The sequence below is a fragment of the Lithobates pipiens genome, unplaced genomic scaffold (genome assembly GCF_037356315.1).
Source record: "Lithobates pipiens isolate NorthernLeopardFrog02 unplaced genomic scaffold, aLitPip1_a1.2 Scaffold_18, whole genome shotgun sequence".
Classification (NCBI taxonomy): Eukaryota; Metazoa; Chordata; class Amphibia; order Anura; family Ranidae; genus Lithobates; species Lithobates pipiens.
In genome coordinates, this window is record NW_027507758.1 from 560,562,916 (window position 1) to 560,585,250 (window position 22,335).

Sequence of the window (22,335 nt, forward strand, 5' to 3'; positions counted from 1 at the left end):
AGGTTGGTAAAAACAGTCCTGGAGAGTCCAGCAGGGGAGACCTAGAAAAAGGAAAAAAGGGCCCACCCTTCCTGGGAAGAAAAAGAGAAAAAAAATCCCAGCCAGAGGGGAAGAAACACCGGACACTCGTAGGGAAAAATCAGCTTTCCGTGCGGAAGCTGGAGCCCGACTACCTATGGTAGAATACTCAACTTCCCCAGACTGGACCCCCATAGGCTCATAAACTTCTTGTTATTACCCTGTTTAATGAAGAAAACCCTTTCATTGCCAATTGTCATTTTTATATTTGCCAACCAAGTTTCAACTGATGGGCCTGAATGTGAATGCCATTGTTGAGCAATTAACTTCCTTGCTTGGAAGAGACATCTAATCACTGGTATTTTAGTAACGTTGGGAATTGTAGAATCCTCAGGTATAGTCAGGAGACAAGTCCTGACCGTTGCTTTCAGTGTTAAATTAAAAATTCTGTTGAGCTGGTCTATAACCTGCGTCCAGTACCTAAATAACTTCGGGCACCTCCAGAACATGTGGATGAAATCGCCAGTCATGCCACATCTAGGACAGTGATCGTTGTTTCTCCAACCTAGTTTAAACATTTTCCTAGGGGTATGATACACCCGATAGAAAAAAAAAAGGTGGGAAGCTTTCTGGGAAGGGGAGATCGAGACTCTAGTGCCATAGTCGATTATCCGATCCCAGTCGGAATTGGACAGAGGACCTACATCGTTCTCCCATTTTTTCCTACTTTTGATCAAGACTTCATAATCCAACATTTTATCCCCTAATCTGGCATACGTATAGGAAATCAGTCCCTTAAGCGTGTCCTGGGACATAATTTCTGCTAATGCAGGCATCTGAATCCATTGAACCTTTTGAGGTCCAAATTGTGACTGGACTGCATGCTTGACCTGGAGATATTTATAAAACGCACGGTTCGACAGCGATAACTCCAATTTTAAGCTATTAAATGATTTAATTTCTGAACCTTGGAATATTTGGATTAATTGGTTATTACCTTGGTTTACCCATTCTCTGCATCTTTCGACTTTAGCTACTTCGACCATGATTCCATCTAGGGGCCAATACAGTTACCCCCTGGTATCCTAGTATAACCTTAGCTGTTTTCCAGAGTTTAACAATCTGGTTGATTGTCGGGCAACTTATACCAAACGAGTTTGCCTCGAGGGCCTCAATAAGTGTGGTGTGGGGGCATCCTAACATTAATAAGCTATGGCGAGGCATACCCTCACATAATATTCGTGCTCCTGCTAGGTGCTGCATCTGTGCCGCTAAATAGTAGAGCCTAGGATGTGGAACCGCCATCCCTCCATCCTCTAACGGTAGCTGCAACGACCGTAGACTAATCCTAGGCGACCCCTTTCTCCATATTAAATCTCTAAACAGAGATTCTATTTTCTTAAACCACCTCGAGCCAATCCATATCGGCGAGTTATGGAGAAAATATAGAATTTGGGGGAGCCAAACCATCTTGACCAAATTACAACGTCCCGCCATCGATATGGGGAGGCGGCTCCAAATATCCGCCTTGTCTTTGAGCTTTCGCCAGTAGAGGGGCTAAGTTATCTTCCAGATACCCATTTACATCCCTTGCTACCCAAACCCCCAAGTATTTAAATTTCTCTACCACCTTCAAATTAAAGGTATCTCGTGTTACATTGGTGGCCCCCGTGTCTATGGGGAGTAGTGCAGATTTATCCCAATTGATAGTCAATCCAGATACTTGGCCAAATTCCCTGATCATTTTCATAGCCGCTTTTAGCGAAGCTTGAGCTTCTCCCAGGAAAAGCAGAATATCGTCGGCAAATAATGCGATCTTTTCCTCTATCTGGCCTCTCCTAAATCCCCGAATGTCTGGATTAGCCCTAATAGCTATAGCCAAGGGCTCCATTGCCAGAACGAAAAGTACAGGGGAAAGGGGACAACCCTGCCTTGTACCTCGTTCCAGTTGAAACGCATCAGAATACTCATTGTTAATTTTTATTTTGGCGCTTGGGTTAGTATAAAGCATTTTTATCCATTTAATAAAGGTTGGCCCAAACCCGAATCTAACAAGTACCTCAAACAAATATTCCCACTCAAGACAATCAAAAGCCTTGGCTGCATCCAGGGCTAATATTGCCCTGGGGCCTCCATCATCTACCGGGATCTGGACATTCAACTGGGCTCTACGTATATTAATACTGGTAGACCTGTTCGGGATAAATCCCGACTGGTCAGGATGGATAAGCATATGAATGAACTTTTTTAAGCGTGTTGCCAGTATTTTCGCTAGTATCTTTATGTCAGTGCATAGCAGAGAAATCGGACGATACGAAGCAGGATCCATAGGGTCTTTCCCTTCCTTGGGGAGAACCACTATGTTAGCCTCCAACATTGAGGGAGGTAGCATCCCCACCACCAAAGCCTGGGTCAATGCCTCCAGCAATTCTGGCAACAAGACCTCCCCATATTTCTTATAAACCTCAATGGGGATCCCATCAGGTCCTGGTGATTTTAGATTGGGCATCTCCGCCACCACTTTACGGAGTTCATCAATGGTTATTGGGGCCTCCATTGTCATAGAATCTTCTACTGATAGTGTTGGTATGCTTATATTTCCCAAAAAATTAACCGCCGTTCCCCCCTCCCCCCCTCTGAGATTTATATAGAGAACAATAGTAATGGTGAAATATATTTTTAATGATAGTAGGTTCAGAGGTGATCTCCCCCTGTGGAGTCCTAACCGCAAGTACCGTTGAAGGGGCAGTGTTTGTTTTAACCAATAGAGACAATAGACGACCCACTTTTTCACCCTCCCCAAAATTCGCCTGTCTCTAAAGTATATGTCTATTATCTATCTTTCTCCTGATAGTCATCTTATACCCTTGCTGCTTTTCTAACCATACCTTCTGAGTAAATGGGGTTGGGTTAGTAATATACTGCTGTTCTGCCCCTAGTGCTGCCTTCCTAGCCTCCTCTTCCTGATTGCTCATCTTAGCTTTATTTCCAGCAATTTGCTGGATAAAGAGTCCCCTTAGAAAGGCTTTTAGTGAGTCCCAAATTGCTCCCGCCGATGCAGTTCCTGCGTTAATATGAATATAGTATTTGAGTTCGGATATTAAACGCTCTGGATCGTCCAATATCTCTAACCATGAAGGATCAATTTTCCATTGCCCAGGATATTGCTTATTCCGCATGATAAGCGTCAATGTTAAGGGGGAATGATCTGATATCCCCCTTGGGCCATATTGTACTGCCTCCACCAAGGCCAGAGCTTGGCTATTCACCAGGGCCATATCTAGTCTAGATAGAGTAAAAAAAGACATTGAAAAACAAGAATATTGTCACTCCAACGGGTACCAAATACGCCACGAATCACATAATCCCACTTCCCGCAGAAAGCGAGATAGTCTCGTCTCGTTCCCCGCCGTTGTTGCGATTACCGTTGGGAATCTATCTAAAGACTTATCTAGGACCTCGTTAAAATCCCCCACTGCTATTACAGGGATATCAGGTTTGTCTATTGTAAATAATATTAGCTCATGTAAAATCTCCAACTTAAATGGAGGTGGGACATATATATTTGCCATCACATATGGGTTGTTTTCAAACTTACCCTGAATTTTAACTTGTGCTGTGGCATTCAGCTCATCTCTGTTTATTAACCACTTCAGCCCCGGACCATTTTGCTGGTCAAAGACCAGACCACTTTTTGCGATTCGGCACTGCGTCGCTTTAACTGACAATTGCGCGGTCGTGCGACGTGGTTCCCAAACAAAATTGACGTCCTTTTTTTCCCACAAATAAAGCTTTCTTTGGGTGGTATTTGATCACCCCTGCGGTTTTTATTTTTTGCTCTATAAACAAAAATAGAGCGACAATTTTGAAAAAAACACATTATTTTTTACTTTTTGTTATAATAAATATCCCCCAAAAATATATAAAAAAAATTTTTTTTCCCTCAGTTTAGGCCGATACGTATTCTTCTACATATTTTTGGTAAAATAAATTGAAATAAGCGATTATTGATTGGTTTGCGCAAAAGTTATAGCATTTACAAAATAGGGGATAGTTTTATGTCATTTTTATTAATATGTTTTTTTTACTAGTAATGGCGGCGATCAGTGATTTTTATTGTGACTGCGACATTATGGTGGACACATCGGACATTTTTGACACATTTTTGGGACCATTGTCATTTATACAGCAATCACTGCTATATAAATGCAGTGATTCCTGTGTAAATGACACTGGCAGTGAAGGGGTTAACCAGTGAGTGGTAGTTTAGGGGTTAAGTGTTCCTAGGGGTTACTAACTGTGGGGGGGCTGGGCTTTAATTTAGTGAACACTGATCTCTGCTCCAATCACATGGAGCAGAGATCAGCGTCACTAGTTGCTAGGCAGAACGGGGAAATGCTGTTTACAACGGCATTTCTCCATTCAGCCGCCCCGTGAGACGATCGCGGGTATGCCCACGGCGATCAAAGCCGCGAGACACGCGACCGGACTCACGGGGGTCCCGACCGGCACGTGAGCACGCCGGCGGCGGCACGTGAGCGATGGCAGGGCGGCATTAAAGATTGGACGTACCTGTATGCCAATATGCCTGCCCGTGCCATTCTGCCGACGTACATCGTCGTGCAAGTAATTATTAACATACATGCAATTTTCTAAAGGTGTCTTTGAATGCTATATGCTAACTTTCCACTCCACTTCTACATATAAAAAAAATGGTTCACTTTCAGAAAGGACAAAGCCCAGTCCACAATTATTTTTCATATATTTACTACCAGTTCATTTTAATTACGAGGAATTGCACAGATCTCATGCTTCCGTGGAGGGGTTGTGAAGCCAACAGCACCCATGAGGTCCAGTTTTGCTCCAGGTGGAGCCTGAAAGGTGAAATTTTGCAGCAGTGTTGTAAAGAAGAGGAACAGTTCCATTTTAGCCAGTGTCTCTCCAGCACAACTTCTTTTACCTTGGAACAGAAACAAAGTATAAAATCATTATGAAACGAATGACTAAAGAAAAACATTACCTTCTACAGCTGTAGGATAGAGATCTTTGCATCTATATGTCTGTAAAGGTAAAGTTGGGGCACATGTTGAAATTTGTTTAGCAAACTCTACATGCATCATCTCTATACCCTTTCCACCATTGTAGGGGTTTGTGCACTGCACTATTAGAGCCCCAATGGGGTACTATGCTCCTCCAATCAATATTGACAGATCTTTTTTGTCACCACAAATCAATAAAAAGTACTGTTAAAACAATCTCCTGTAGTTTATGCTTGCCAAAGACAAGCATATGCGAGAGTGAGATGCAATTAGGATGAGTACTTGTAGAATGTGGCTGACCTATTCTGGCCACACCACAGGACATGCATTGAAAAGGGATAACCCAAGACTTTTTTTTTAGGAGGGCAAAGAATTCTCACTAGTAGAGTATCCAAAAACCAAGCCCTTCAGGCTTGGTCAAATATTACTTTGGGATAGACTGGCCCTTTAACATTTTTGCCCATCTTCCCATTTTATCAAACTGTGCAGTTTGAAATTATTCATTGTGGCCCCATTTATAATCTTTCCAATGGTGACCTCTGCTGACTTATGCCGCGTACACACGACCGGCCTTTTCGATGCACTTGGTCCGGCGGGCAATCTGACGGACTTTGCAGCTGAGGTCCGCCGGACTTTCAAACGAACGGACTTGGCCACACACGATCACTCCAAAAGTCGGACGGATTTGAACGTGATGATGTAGAATAAGGAAGTTCATAGCCAGTAGCCAATAGCTGCCCTAGCGTCGGTTTTAGTCTGTCGGACTAGCACACGGACGAACGGATTGTGCGCTAAAAGCCGAGTCGCGGACAAACTTGAAGCCAGTCTTATTTCTAGGCCGCCGGACTTTTGGGAAGAAAAGGTCAGCTGGAGCCCACACACGATCGTATTGTCCGATGGACTCTGGTCCGCTGGAAAGTCTGATCCTGTGTACATGGCATTAGTCTGTCCTTGTTTTGGTCACTGTCAGAGTTTATAGTTCCTTCCTTTGGTTTACCTGCAGAAAATGGTATAAAAGCTTCATTATTAACAAAGTTTCCTTCGGAGCCTAGAAAATGCTGAGGGTAAAAGTCTTCCGGCTTCTCAAAATGATCTTTGTCTCGTAGGACAGAATATAGTAATGGAATTACGTGAGTTCCCTGCAAAGTATAGACGAGATAGATATTTGAATAGATCATAGTTAGCAGTTGTTATTATTATCACCTATTTGCAATGCAGGAAACGTATCCCCAGACACACCCATCATAACTCCTAGCTGTCTCTAACACACAGAATGTCTGTTGCATTAAAGGTCTATTGTAAGACGTTACTCACAGCTAGGGATGAGCTTGATATTCGGGTCGAACGACAGGTGTTCACCCATTAACATTATGGGGTATTCGCGGCAAATTTGAGTGCTGCGGAATGCCCCATAATGCACTGCGAGATCACAGTGAATTGTTGTATGGTGATTGGCCAAAGCATGCACCCGAACTGCATACTTTGGCCAACCACAGCACCCTCTGCTAAGAGAGCCATAATTGGCCAACGGCAGGGTGCCTTTGTTCAATCATGGCTCAGGGGGACTAAGTCCCCACCCCACACTATATAAGTCTGCTTACATGGCGGCCATGTGTAGTGTTGTTGGTGTGGACAGAGAGATAGCTTGATTTAGATTAAACAGGCAGGTTATTCAGCTAGTGGCAGTGTATTTAATATATATATATATATACACACACACACACACACACACAATTAGTCTAGTATATACAGTATCTCACAAAAGGGAGTACACCCCTCACATTTTTGTAAATATTTTATAAAAAAATTTCATGTGACAACATTGAAGAAATTACACTTTCCTATAATGTAAGGTAGTGAGTGTACAGCTTGTATAACAGTGTAAAATTGCTGTCCCCTCAAAATAACTCAACACACAGCCATTAATGTCTAATGCACTGGCAACAAAAGTGAGTACACCCCTAAGTGAAAATGTCCAAATTGGGCCCAATTGGCTGTTTTCCCTCCCTGGTGTCACGTGACTCGTTAGTGTTATAAGGTCTCTTGAGTGAATGGGGAGCAGGTGTGTTAAATTTGGTGTTATTGCTCTCACTGTCTCATACTGGTCACTGGAAGTTCAACATGGCACCGCATGCCAAAGAACTCTCTGAGGATCTGAAAAAAAGAATTGTTGCTCTACATAAAGATGGCCTAGGCCAGGGATATGCAATTAGCGGACCTCCAGCTGTTGCAAAACTACAAGTCCCATCATGACTCTGCCTCTGGGTATCATGCTTTTGGTTGTCAGAGTCTTGCTATGCCTCATGGGAATTGTTGTTCTGCAACAGCTGGAGGTCCGCTAATTGCATATCCCTGGCCTAGGCTATAAGAAGATTGGCAAGCTCGTGAAACTGAGCTGCAGCATAGTGGCCAAGACAATACAGCTGTTTAACAGGACAGGTTTCACTCAGAACAGGCCTTGCCATGGTCGACCATACAAGTTGAGTGCACATACACCATAAGATGATCTCCAGTCCTTAGATACCTGCAAGCACGATGCAATTGCAACAGGCACTAAAGCCTGTAATCCTCTGAGACTTGAAAATGACTCCTGTCCCCCGTTTTTCCATAGGGTAATTCATAAAGTGCATCATGCAAGAGAAAAGGGGAACTGGCATAGCGTAATACTGTTTATTTAAAAAATATGGCCTTATGTGGCTTGAGGATTGATTTTATCTTTAACCACATTAGGCTTCTTATAGAATTTATAGATGTAATTTAATATGCTCAATATTCCATATTGCGTATAAAATATTTGAACATAGAGTAAGAAAATCTGGTTATTAACCTGGTGTAAACCATGTATGAATTATTGCAGGTTCACTAGGGCCTTTTTTTACTGATATCATGTTGGTCTAACTTGTTAGAGTTTGTTTATGAATTTTTACAGTTTTTTTTATATGATGGGTGTTTCTGTATATCTGTTAAATCACGGGTAAAATTACAATTATAGTTTTTATTGCAAATGTAATTTTAAAAGTGTATGTTGTATATAAGGTCCTTATGTTTAATATGACATAGCAGTAGGATTATCTCCTGGCTGCATTGTCAGGGTGCAGGGAATTGTCTCCGGTACATTGGAAATGATGTAACGGTTATATTTCATTATTATATACTATTTATTAAAGAGGAAGTAAACCCTGATTGGTTTACTTTCTCTTTCATTCCCTGCAAAGGCAAAGCATAATGGACTACTATACATTGCATAGTAGCCCATTATGTGTCACTTACCTGACACAGGAGCCAGCGAAGTCACCGCTGTCCCCTGTAGTCTGGCGCATCCATCTTCTCGGTGGGGTCTCGCAGCTCCGCCGCTGTCATTCGGCGAAGCCGCGATGACGTCACTGCCGCGCATGCGCATGGGAGTCGACACGCGCGGCATCTTCGTCATTGACGATGCCGTCCTCAGTGCGCCTGCGCGCCGCAGACAGCGGTGCCTGTCTTCGGGCAAATATCTCCTAAACGGTATAGGGTGTGGCCGCCTACACTTGGGCTCAGGGATACCTCCTCTGCTGGACAGTAGCTTTTGCTGGAGGCCTGAGTGGCAGGAAACCCATGTGAGAGAATTGACCAATGGTTTATCTTTATTGTCAATGGGAAGTCTCTCATATAAAAATGGGGGTCACATGCTCCGAGGAAGTCCAGAGGAAGTCAAGGAAGGAGTCCGAGGTTCAGGACCGGGGGCCGGGTGTTCAGAGACCCCGGAGCCTCCGGGGGGAGGCTTGAAGGTCCGGGAGTTCAGAGAACCCGGAGCCAGATAGCCGGAGGCAAGTCCAGGGTGGCTGACGTCTGGTCCCTTGAGGAAAAAAGTTATCATGTAGTGCTGGAGGAATACCAGGCGTCCCATGCGGGGATGAGCCGGACAGCACGGAGGAAGAAGTAGGCACTAAGAGGATGGAGAAACCTGGGAATCGACTTTCTGTGAGTAAAACATGGACTGTTGATTGGGAGAGAGCAAAGGGAGTGCAACCCAGTAGGCCTAATCCATAACCTAATACTGTGTATCCAAGGACCACAGTACCAAGCACTTTTCTAGGACTGAGTGAGGTTTGACAACACAAGTCATGGAAATAGGCAGTGTGGCCTGTGACTTCGGAGTCAACATCCACAGCATTCTTCAGAGTCCTGTAACAGGAACAGAAAGTGAGGTGAAATCTCCCAAACAGGGTTACAAAGAGGAATAAAATGTGATATAATTATTTCCTCTCCCCAAGTCTATTCAAAACTAAAAAAAAAAGAAAATTGGTCTGAAGTTGGGCAAGTTTTCCCTCCATATGAACAACACTTGACTGTAGTTCTGGAGTTGTTCATAAATTGGTAACAAATGCCTTTCATGTTTTATAATCTAGTAATGAATGAAAGAGAATATGTAACACTTACTTTGGGTATAAAGAATCCTTTAAAAGTCACATCCTGAGTAGTGGCATGTGGAATACTTGTTGGAATGATATTGGCAAATCTTTGGATTTCATGGATAACGGCATCAGTATATGGCATTTTTTTTCGGTGTATCAATCGAGTTTCTCCAGAACCGATTACTTTTTCAATTTCTTTTTGAACATTTTCTGGAATTGAAAGAAAGGCACAGTGGTTTACCTAAGGGGTTTTGTATATCTCCTTAGATATATTCTGTCATATCCAATCTTCTTGTAAGGTAAAGGATCACCAAGTCATTTTAACAGCAATTTAGAAGACAGATATTAATTCATCATATGGATAATACTATAGTTATGCACAAAGAAAATAGGGCACAAATAAATGACTTACTTTGTATTTCTGGGTATTTCATCATCAGCAGGAGGCCCCATCGGAGGGTGGTGGAAGTGGTCTCCATTCCAGCAGCAAACAGGTCTGCCACCAGAATTGTTAGATTTGTATCATTGAAGTATAACTCTGGATTTGGCTTTTCCTAAAATTCATATAATTCAGAGTATGTTATATTCGCTTAAGATATTATATGCTGCAGATTAACATGAATACCCCACTCCTGCACAGCCACGGGCGCTGAAACTTCACAAGCACCCAGAGTCAGAGAACAGTTTATTTTTTGTTATTTATTAGGGGGGTTATTAACTTGGATAGGGATGGGAAGTTATGGGGTGCCCACTTGACTTCAACAAACTGCAGGTGCATGCTGGGTCAGTGACATCACAGGGGGGCGGGCCACCAAGTGACATCGCCCAGGTGGCTTTGCCGCTTAGCTATATAAGAGCTGTCAAATGACGGAATCTCCAGTAGGCAGCCTTCATGGACGGCGTTTTTTTTCTTTCGGGTTCAGTGTTGGTGACGGATGTCGAATCAGGCGTCATTGTTTTTTATTTTATTTGTAAAGGAATTGTCAAAAATCTGTCTACTGTTTTTTTTTTTTACCCTTTTTTGTTGAATGGGTAGGGGTACATGCCCCATTCTCATTCACATAGGTAGGAGCTGGGATCTGGGGGGCCCTTGCCCATAGACTACCACAACTACAGCCCAGGGTTGTGGAGAGGAAACCATTGTCCCCATCAAAATGGGGACAGATGCTTTGGAGTGGGGGTGGGGCAGAGCCTCCCTGCCCCAAAGCACCCAACCCCCATGTTGAGGGCATGTGGCCTGGTATGGTTCCACTGGGGGGGGGGTGCTCATTTATTTATTTATTTTAAATATCGGGGTGCTGGCAATTGTAACTGCAAGTCAATTAAAATGTGTGTGTAATTTTTGCTGCAGCATGTTCTATACATGCTACAGATGCACCATTTAACAGGCAGACTAAGGGGACCCACCAGGCATTATACTAAAAGGGATTTTTAATTTTTATGGTTTTACTTTAAGCATCATCAAAAGCACTGCTCTTGTAAAAATGAATGTCCACCAGGGCAGTGCCCGGACCCCATACCCTTTTTATGGCCAATTACTTGCATATTACATACAGTGGGGGGGGGGGGGGGCTGCAGGGGACAGAAGACCCTACAGTGGGGGGGTGCAGGGGACAGTGGACACTGTTATGGGGGTACAGAGGACACTGTAATAAGGGGGACCCTATTAGAGACCCCATCACCCCCAGGGACAGGGACCCCTTCTCAACTGGGGACAGGGACTCCTTCCCAGGGGACAGGGACCCCATCTCCCCTGGGGTCAGGGACCCCATCTCACTTGGGACAGGGACCTCTTCACCCCTGGGGACAGAGAACCCATCTCCCCTTAGGTCAGGAACCCCATTTTCCCTAGAGACAGGAACCCCATCTCCAGACCATACTGGCTGGCAGGGCAGGTGTTAGCCACCCTTGGCTGCCAGGATGTGGGAGGGGTGGGGGCAGTAACATCCCCAGCCAGATACTCCCACAGGGTAAACTTGCTTTGTATTAGTGAAGCACCTTAAAGTGAGGTATACCTGTACTGTTATTATTATGTTAGGATTTTTATTATCTTCATTTATTAGCAGGTGAATGCGGCCCTCCATGCATTCACATACATTGAATCCAGCCCTTAAGTGGAAAAAGGTTGCTGACCTCTGTTTTTGGTTGCAAACTATTGGTACTATGTGAAGTTGCGGTATTTCCCTTGAAATACAAATAGTAATAAACATTTCTAAAGAAACATAGTTCTACTTTGCAGATTTTTTTTTAGTATTCATTTTTGTTCATATATACATATTCTCCTTGCTAGGGGAAAGTCTGTTTTGGCCTAAAAAAATTACTGTTTTTTTTTATATTGATTAAAATTATGCTGTAAACTCTGGATCCTATCTTTTAACTCCTTTCGGTTTTTGCACACTTTGTTCATCCCCCTGCTTCACCCCTTTCCTCACCACAATCTCAAAAACTATGATTTCCTAAAGATCCCAAGGTGGATAGTCTGATGCTTGGTGAAAAGGCTGACTACTGAGAGTACACTAAGAGCATATGTGCTGTCTGTTTTATGTAACTCATTAGGGGATATCCTGTTAGTCAGGAAATTACATATTTTTTTAGTGGTTTGGATGAGCAGCTATTTTATTTCTGTTTTATGCCATGGACCTGCCATACAAAGCCCTCCTGCAATTAATGACGTGTTTATATAATGCCTTGCTGAATGAAAGTGCAGGACAGACCTGCTTGGACTATTCCAGGATATCCCAGCTTTCTACTTGGTTTGCTGCTAAAACCATCAGGTGAGTCTTTCCCCATTAGCCCTTGTAGACACAGTCGGACATTCTGACAACCAAATCCGTTGGATTTTGTCCGACGGATTTTGTCCGAAACTGTTGCATACACACGGTCGGAAAAAGTTGTCGGAAAATCCGATCTTTCAGAACATGATGACGTAATTTCGTTACGATGGGACTACGTTAAGGCTAGTAGCCAATAGCTTTGGTCTAGGAATTTGATCTGAGCATGCATGGCACTTTGTCCGATTGTGTGTAGAGAATTCCGATCGGACTTTGTCCGATCGGATCATGTTGTCGGAAAATTTTATAGCCCAGCTGGAAAACTTAGTCCGTCGGAGTATCAGTCCGATGGTGCCCACACACGGTCGGATTATCCGACAACACGGTCCTATTGGATCCTCCCCGTGATGATCCGCTTGCTCAGTGGGGATCGCTCCATTTATCCCCTCTGAGCCGGCAGATGACAGGGCGGTCCCTGCACACTGTGCAGAGACCACCCTGTCAGCTCTCCGCTCTCCTGTATGGGGGATCGGATGAACACGGACCGCCTGTCCGTGTTCATCCGATCTGCAGATGGATAGAAAAATAGGATTTTCCACCGTCTGCAGAATTGGACCATTGCGGAAACGGACGATATCAGGTGTCTGTGGATGTTCATCCACAGACACCCACTATCCCATAGGGATGCATGTATGTCTGTATTTCATCCGCAAACGGATGGATGAAATACGGACATACGTTCCACATGTGTGAAAGGGGCCTTACAACTTTAATAAAAATGCCAGGTAGAAGCAAGTACGTTCCATATAAAATGACATATACCTTCTTTTGTTTGACAAGGAAGACATCAATAAAATTCCTCTGATCATTGACATCCAGATTATTCCTCTGTTTGGTGAAGGTTTCTCTGATAAAAGTGTGCATTTCATCTGCATATAGATTGACTTTTCTGTGACTCCCAGGCAGCCATCGAACTAGAGATGGAAATGCATTGTACAACTAAAATAAAGAATATACAGTAAGTTTCCTGATAATGATAAGTAACCATATTATGTGAATAATATGAACACTAATTTTAGGCCTCAAATAGATACAGTATATAGCTTGTATGCAAGCAGTGTAAGCAGGCTGCTAATATTGGGCTCCTCCACTGACACAATGGTTGCCAGGGCTGCCTGTTGGAGGCCTCAGTGCAGCATCATACAAGATCATGTCCCATTATTTCTGATGGGATCCTGCTGGAAACTGGAGGAGAATGAAACACTCCAGGCCCAACTCACAAGCTGCTGATCGGAAGAGACCACCCATTTACCTCTCTTCAAAGAAAGGAAGTGTGAATAGGTGTTTGTTGCCCTCCCTGGAGAGCTGAGGCCACAACTGACATCAAGGTCTACTGTGTCTGTATTACTTCTCCATACTTGATCTATGGATCCTGCTGCTGGCTGTCATCTGTTGGGGCCCTGAAAGGTATGTCTCATCACATTTCAGGAACTGCTGTACACTCACTATATAAGCTTTGTACCCCCGCATACAGCAAACCCCTGTACTCTGTTCATTACTCACTACTGACCCCTGCATTCTTTATCTTACTTACACCTGACCCTGCATTTTGTGTTTACCCAATCCTGACCTCTGTACTTTTCCTATTCCTAACCTCTGCACTCTGAACGCTACCCACACCTGACCCCTGCATTCTGTACATAGGCTCACAGTTTACCACACTCATAATTTGCCATGGCATGCTCTGCATGCTGCCCATTTCTCTCCCCTGGCTGCCTTAACGTTTTTACACCCTGTGTGTGTGGAGAAGCCTGTTAGGTAAGCTTTACAAGGTCCAATGAATTCCACTGGCAGCCCTAAGTGTTTGTGTTTGAAAATTATATCTCATCACATGGCGAGAGCATGCCAAATAGCTACCTTCCTCTTGTTCTGTTTCCAGGGTGGTAATCTTAGTATCTGCTCTTACCTGTTTGTTTGAATGATACACAGTAGCACTTCTCTTGTTCTGAAACAGCTTCCTGGTCAATAAGTGGCCCACGTCCTTCCACCTCCCTATTGGCCAGTAAAGTCAATTTTGGCAACCAAAAGGTGGATAGAGGTGGCTAATAGGCCAGAATGTTATTTGGTTGATAATTGCCTAATATGCTGTGTTTTTTTGGATCCTCTGGTGCTATGAAAGAAATACAGGGCTAAAAAAAAAGACACATGAAACTTTGCGCTTTATGTAAATTTAGGGCCACCTTACAAGGAAAAGTTATCCAACATTGTGTCCGGCATCGGGTCCCTCATGGACAATGCCAGCAAGTTTGTGGACATTTCCTGAAGCCCCACGTACTGAGTATAGCATCGTATATTTGTGATACTACAGATCTATTGAAGCACATCATGGGGATTCAGGTTCCTTGGGACTCCCTCCTCATGGCTATTGATGTTGAGGCTCTGTACTTAAGCATCACCCATGAGCAGGGAGTCCTGATGGCCAAGTCCTTCTTGATGGAGCAAAATCGATTCCTTTTACACCTATTATCTTTTATTCTTGCTCAGAATTACTTTGTCTTTGAAGATGAACATATTCTGCAAATTCAGGGCGTAGCCATGGGCACATCATGTGACCCGTCCTAACCTAATCTCTATTTGGGAGTCTGGAACAGAATTATATTTTCCAATGACCAGTATACCACCTTTTTACAGTCTATAGTATGCTGGTATAGATTTATAGACAATCCATTCCTGGTCTGGACAGGGTCTCCAGCCTTGCTAAAGGAATTTATTCAGGTACTTAATATCAATTCTATGAACCTACACTTTACATTTAATCTTGATGTTACACAGATCCCTTTCTTGGATCTGTTGATCATCAAGAACCCAGACGGAACCAATAGGTACTAATCTTTACCAAAAACCCACAGCTGGCAACACGCTTCAAGGGCACATCCCAGACCCCTTGTGCGCAGTATCCCTTATGCGCAGTACTTGCGACTGCACAGGAACTGCACGTAAGATGAGGATTTCTATACTCAGGCTGCCCTTCTACGTGAGTGATTGCTACTTAGAGGCTATTCTCAGACCAATCTGAGAAGGGCCTTTAATAGGGCACTTGCTCGCACTAGAACATCCTTACTATATTATCCTCCATGCTCCAGATGCTCAGATACAGCGATACAGTTAAGATTGTCACTGAATTTTCAGCCCATCAGGGCTAGTTACGCAATGTTCTATTCAAACACTGGCACCTCGTAACTGGCCATCATATCTTAAAAAAAAAAACACATTAAAAAAACTCCATAACTAGTGTTTGAGAGAGCTAGTTCCCTAAAAGACTGCCTAACCAGCAGCCATTATCAGTCTAATGTCAGCCGTCCTTCAGGCCCAAGAGGCACCTCCCAATGTAGGCAATGCCCACACTGCCCCGGGATCCTACAGGGTACTACCTACAAGCTACCTATAATGGGGAAATATTAACCCCCCCGCACCCCAACCAACTGTGGTACAATTGGGGTAATTTAGCTAATGCTTTGCAATTGCAAGGATTTTTATGTAGGTGAGACCATCAGGGAACTAAGACTAAAGAATTGGAGACCACCTCTATTGCTCCACTAATGGTAAACTTAACACCATCAGCTGGCATATTGGCCTCTACCACAGATTTAACTCTTTGGCGGTCAAATTCCTGGCATTGGAAGTGGTACCCCACTTGCGACAAGATTCTGTTGCAGCCGAAGACCCTCTTGATCGAGAGGCTCAATGTAACTATTCCACCCGGCTTGAATGTGGTTAGCTCATTTAACCTTTTCTTTAAACAATTGGTTGTCCAGCCTTTTGAATAGGTTTTTAGGTCTTACCATTATTGTTCCAATGTATTGTTGGATTTCCCTATTTTCCTGTTTTCTTCTTCTCATTTTTACTTTAGATTTAATTTATGACTTATCTCCTGTGGCCTGACTTCCCAATTTGTCATTTAACCTCCTTGATATTGGTTTATTTGGTTTCAATGTGGTAATCTTACACTGAAAATTTTTATATCAATTATACATATATCTTTTTCACTGCTGTATATAACCTTGCATTTCAATGGGTATTTTTTATTATGTGATGTATACCATGTTTTGATTTTTTGTTACTTGAGCCTTGCTGTTTACCTGTCCTTTTCTCAGGGCACCACTAGATGTTGCCTGTGCCCCTTTTTGTTTCCCCTCGGCAGCTTGATGATCTTCCTGGTAGGAGAATGTGTCCTGCTTCCCTCGGACTACCATCTTCACTTGCGAACGTCCTGGCTCGGCCTTCCGCCCTTCGGCCATTAGGATGGGCGTGTAACTCCTTTGCGCGTGTGCCATATGGGAAATCAGACCCAGTGACGTCACACGCCAGCAACGGCCGGCATCTGTGTTCATCACTGGGTTGAGGATTTTTTAAGCAGCTTGCCTGCTTTCAAGTGCCGTGGAAATGGGCCCACGGTGGGTTTACTGCTCAGAACCTTCCAGTAAGTCTACTTTATTGCTTGAGCCACTACTTTGCTCTGCTTGGCGGAGCTGGACTTGTCTTTCTTGACCCAACTTTTGGTATCTGTTTCTCCCATAGGAAACACTAGCTGGGGTTCCTGTGTTTTGTGCTTGCATCAACCACTACCTCCCATATGTGTAGCCTACCCATTTCAATCGTTTTACCATAACCTATTTACAAGTCCATTGTTTTGCACATTCTAGGTGGTATACGTTGCTCTGTTTTGACCTGAGCCATCACTCTTTCCCCATGTATACATACATTTCTATTGTTATAATTCAAATAAAATCTGTGTATTTTGTTAAATGTACTGATTTTTGATCACTTGTTAATTAAATTGCAGATATTCTTCCTGACAAAGTGGCATTTAGACCATGAAACTAGTTGAGATATGTTAGCCATGATCAACTATCCCAATGTGATCCTTCCCTCCTTGGGACCATTATACTGGTGATATACATGGATCGTTACCATGCATTTTAACATGCATTTGATTATATGTTGTTTTTTATCAATTTTGTATTAATAAAACTTTATGTATTTATCATATAATCTGAATCTACATTGATCTAACTTTGTACCGCGATAGTCCACTTGCCCTTTCCTTGGGGGTTTGACTGGAGACCAACCTCCTTATCTTCTTATTTCTCAGTTTTTGGATGATGGTACACAGTTTTTTTCCCTTTTTACTGAACTTATGGTTTCATAGGCTATATACTTCTGGTTATCCAACAGTACCATGTTAAGATGTTGCAGTAAAATTGTCCTTACCAAAACCATTGGAGAACCAACAATTCTGACATTATCGCTGATTATTGTCAAAAGCCTCTGAAGTTTTGGATCATCATAGTCAAAGCGATGACCAAGCAATATGGACACAATTATATTGGCCACAGCAGCATTCATGATCATGGTATTTTCAAATGGTTTTGCTGGAATACAAGTAAAGATAATATTAAAGTAGAATTCCAGCCTAACCTCAACTAATCTTTAAAATGTCCCCCTCCCTCCCCAAATCTTATGCTGACTAACCAATGTAAGAAAGTTGTATATATTTACCTATATTTAGCATGCCCCAGCTCAGTGTGTGTGTCAACCAGCAGCAGCTGCAGTGGAGAGGAGTGAGTGCCGACAAGACAATGACTGTGACATGGGAGCCTATGCATGAAGCCATTGTTGCTCAATTTCCCAGCCATTGATGAGCACTCTCTCCTCTCCACTGCAGCCGCAACTACAGACAAAGGGGGTCACATGACTGGACTGGAGCAGACTTAAGATAAGAAAGTATATACAGTATAAAATCGACACAATTCATAAGGAGATATCCAGCATTCAAATTCCTCCCCTATCCAACACAACAGGTCCAATAGCACACTCAATACTCTCCTCTTTTTGCCCAGTTAGCACAGATGAAGTTAATAAACTCCTCTCCATGGCCCACCTCACTACCTGTTCCCTTGACCCTTTCCCCTCACAATTACTGCGACCACCTTCCCACTCTATCCTCAACTCCCTAACCCACATCTTCAACCTCTCCCTCTCCTCCGGCACCTTTCCTTCCCTGCTCAAATATGCACTGGTTACCCCCATACTCAAAAAAACCTCACTAGACCCCACCTGTTTGAACAACTTAAGTCCCATCTCCATGCTCCCGTTTGCCTCCAAGCTTATCGAACGTCTTGTCCATGAACATATGAGTCGCTAACTCATGGACAACAACCTTCTCGACCCCCTACAGTCTGGCTTCCGCCCACAACATTCTACCGAAACTGCCCTAATAAAACTCACCAATGACTTAAACCAATGGCTAAAACCAATGGGCACTACTCCATACTCGTAGAACTCTCTGCTGCCTTTGACACAGTTGACCACCTGCTCCTCCTCAGCAAATTACACTCCCTTGGCCTCTGCGATTCTGTTTTATCCTGGTTCTCCTCCTACCTATCTCAGCGCACTTTCAGTGTCACGTACAATTCCATCTCCTCCGCTCCCCTTCCTCTTTCTGTTGGGGTACCCCAAGGTTCCGTCCTTGGGCCCCTTCTATTCTCACTCTATACCTCTTCCCTGGGCCAGCTGATAACCTCCTATGGTTTCCAATATCACCTCTATGCCAACTACACCCAGTTCTATCTCTCCACTCCTCAGCTCACCCTCTCGATCTCCTCACAGATCTCAAACTTACTGAATGACATGTCAGTATGGATGTCACACCACTTCCTCAAACTCAATCTTTCTAAAACTGAGCTTGTAATATTTCCTCCTTCACGATTCCCCCCTGTGACTTCACCATTAATATCAACAACACAACCACACATGCCAGGGTCCTGGGTGTAATCCTTGACTCTGACATCTCCTTCAGCCCCCATATCCAATCACTGGCTAAATCCTGCCACCTTCACCTCCGCAATATCTCCAAAATTCGACCTTTCCTGACTAATGACACCACAAAGCAACTCATTCACTCCTTGATTATTTCCCGCCTTGACTATTGCAACTCTCTCCTTAATGGCCTATCCTTAAGCAGGCTATCCCCCCTTCAGTCTATTATGAATGCTGTTGCTAGACTAATACACCTCACTAATCAATCTGTGACTCCCCCCCCCGCCAATCCCTTCACTGGCTTCTCCTACCCCGCCGTGTAAAATTCTAAACGCTAACCATAACATACAAAGCCATGCACAACATCGCCCCATCTATATCACCAACCTCATCTGCAGATATCGCCCAAATCATCCCCTCCGTTCCTCCCAGGACCTCCTGCTCTCTAGCTCCCTTGTTACCTCCTCTCACGCTCGCCTTCAAGGCTTCTCCAGAGCCTCTCCCATCCTCTGGAACTCCCTGCCCCAGTCTGTCTGATCAGCCCCTACCCTGTTCACCTTTAGGAGATCCCTGAAAACTCATTTATTCAGGGAAGCCTATCCCACACCCACCTAACAACAACTGTCCCGAGCCACCCCGATGAAATCATTCTCTGCAGCTATTACTTTTTGTACCACCACCCCTTCCCTTTTAGAGTGTAAGCTCTATGAACAGGGCCCTCCTGTACCTTTTGTATTGAACTGCACTGTAATTGTGTTGCCCCCCCCCATACATTGTAAAGCGTTGCGTAAACTGTTGGCGCTATATAAGTCGTGTATAATAATATGCATGGGTTTCTATAGTTACATAAATCAAGGTATAACTCAGTCCAAGGTGTAAATGTATATATGATCAATTTCTCTACATGTTTCGTAGAAAAAAACCGCCTCCTCATGAGATACATATATAAACATCTGAAATTAAAGACAGGGGTGTTAAGAATCAGAGCAGAAAGGGAGGAGGAAAAGGGGAGGGGGAGGGAGGAGGAGGAGGAAAAGGGGAGGGAGAGGGAGGAGGAGGAAGAAAAGGGGAGGGAGAGGGGGGAGGAAAAGGGGAGGAAAAGGGGAGAGAAAGGGGGAGGGAAAAAGGGAAGGGAGAGGAAAAAATGGGGGGGGGAGGCGGAGAAACAGGCAAAAAAGGAGAGGGAAAACCAAAACTTACAATTGAATGAGTGACTTGTATAGTGCTACCTATGCAAACTGAATCACCTCAGGGGACACCATAGGGCAAACACATACACATACAACATACACATATTTGGCCAATTGTTTTCGACAGGATCTAATTAACCTACCAGTATGTCTTTGGAGTGTGGGAGGAAACTGGAGTACCCGGAGGAAACCCACGCAGGCACAGGGAGAACATGCAAACTCCAGGCAGATGGTGTCATGGTTGGGATTTCAACCAGCGACCCTATTGCTGCTAGGTGAAGATAGAAATACAGAAATGAAGATAAAGGAAAACAAAAGAAGATCCCAAATGGTCTGTATAGTTATCCCGGGGTCTGTGGAGGGGAGGGGGCCAGCCAGACAGGCAAACGTCCAAAAAAATGAGCAGGTATCATGATGATCAGGGGTGTGCAAATACTGCAAGTTGGAAAACAGCAACAGGAAACCTCAATGAAGGGGTCCACATGTACTTGTACCAAGTAGCAAACTCCCAAACATCACATCCCACTTGTAATTGTGCAAAAAACAACCCAGTATAGGGGGCATGCAAATACACAATGAAAAAAAAAATAATGAAAAAAAAGAAACAGTGCCAATAGTGGCTAATGTTGAAAGTATAAAGTCTGAACAATGTGAGGAAAATGGGGCAGTTTCCCAGAGGAGGATTGTGCATGGGTGCAATAAGTGATATGTGGACCTGATTGGGCTTCTACCTTGGGGTGAACTTCATATAAATATAAAAAATTAATAAAATGAGTGGTTTATTAAAAAAGGAGACAAATAAGTGTCCATTATCAAGAAATAGAGTAAAATTGGTGGCCATCAAGTGACCCTTTGGCGAGTGAATCCCAGCTGGAAAACCCATCATGAAAGTAATATTGCCCTATTAATGTGCAGATAGTGGTTGTAAAATACGGTGAAGAAAATAAAAGGAAGTTGGAAAACTGCGCTCTGAGGTGGTAGATAGCAGCTAGCACTCGATAAACATATAGTGTAAACATGTAAAGGAAGGAATAATACCGTGCAATGAACAAGTGTTAAATCAACTAATGTGGAAATGAAGTCATTGAACTAGTATAATGCATACAACTTTCAAAATATAAAGTCCATCAACAAAATAAATAGTGAAAAAAACAATAACACTAAAAATTTATGAATGCATGAACATTCAATAAAATTCAATGGAAGTTCAATAAAAAAAATGTGAAGAAAATAAGCAGAATCAAACCCGTTTCCATTCCCTTTTCCTTCCCCTCTCTCTTGCCTCCCCTTACAACCCTGTCTCTAATTTCAGATGTTTAAATATTTGTAGTCTGAGTCTTTGGTTGTAATAACACTGTAACCCTAACTACCAAGACCTGTGGTGTGCCTCGGTCTCTCTGAACGGTACGCCTAAAAGAGGGTATACCCCGAATAAGAGGCCGGCCTTCAGACGTATTTCCTGAGGAAGCGAACATTGTCTAACAAAAAACGTAGAGACATTTATCATATATACATTTACACCTTGGACTGTCAGTTATACCTTAATTTATGTAACTATAGAAACCAATGCATATGTATATGTACTTATGTCTACCAGAATTATTTTTACTTGTATGTATTAAAAGTGTTCAATAAAAATTGTGTATATTTTATACCTTGTGCATCCTCCTTCTTTGTATATATACATATCGGGACTGAGGCACTCTCATGCCCCACCTATGCGAGTTCTCTTTTGTATGGAAGTATATACAGTACATCTTTTTTACTGAGGTTAGTCAGTATAGATATTATGAGGGGGACATTTGTATTCTCTTTTAAGAATGCATAGTTTAATAATAAATGCAAATCAGAACAAGACAAGTGCAGCCCCAGAACTACATTACACTACTACTGACCTTTGTAAGATTTTAAAACTTTTATCAAACTTTGACACTCTTCAGTGGTCCTATCTTCTATTGTTCTCTTCCCCATCCCAAAATCTCGCAGTGTAGTAAGAGTGAAACGTCTCATAGCTTTCCAGTTATCACCATTAGAAAATATAAGACCTAAAAATAAAAATAACACATACATTTTATCAGTCTAAAGGTTCTTTCTCATGGAGTCT

The 22,335-nt window shown here is 43.2% G+C and overlaps 1 protein-coding gene across 1 annotated transcript in view; it reads right to left on the reverse strand.

Moving 5' to 3' along the window:
- The window catches only part of LOC143986767 (uncharacterized), a 126,891-nt gene that overhangs the window by 79,946 nt on the left and 24,610 nt on the right, over positions 1-22,335 (reverse strand). The window contains exons 4-11 of the mRNA XM_077485172.1: positions 22,127-22,276; positions 17,494-17,654; positions 13,045-13,221; positions 9,864-10,005; positions 9,477-9,661; positions 6,055-6,196; positions 4,808-4,978; positions 1,503-2,592 (exon numbers count right to left, since the gene is read on the reverse strand). Of these exons, the coding sequence (XP_077341298.1) occupies positions 1,503-2,592; positions 4,808-4,978; positions 6,055-6,196; positions 9,477-9,661; positions 9,864-10,005; positions 13,045-13,221; positions 17,494-17,654; positions 22,127-22,276 (2,218 nt within the window). The remainder of the gene's footprint in view (positions 1-1,502; positions 2,593-4,807; positions 4,979-6,054; positions 6,197-9,476; positions 9,662-9,863; positions 10,006-13,044; positions 13,222-17,493; positions 17,655-22,126; positions 22,277-22,335) is intronic.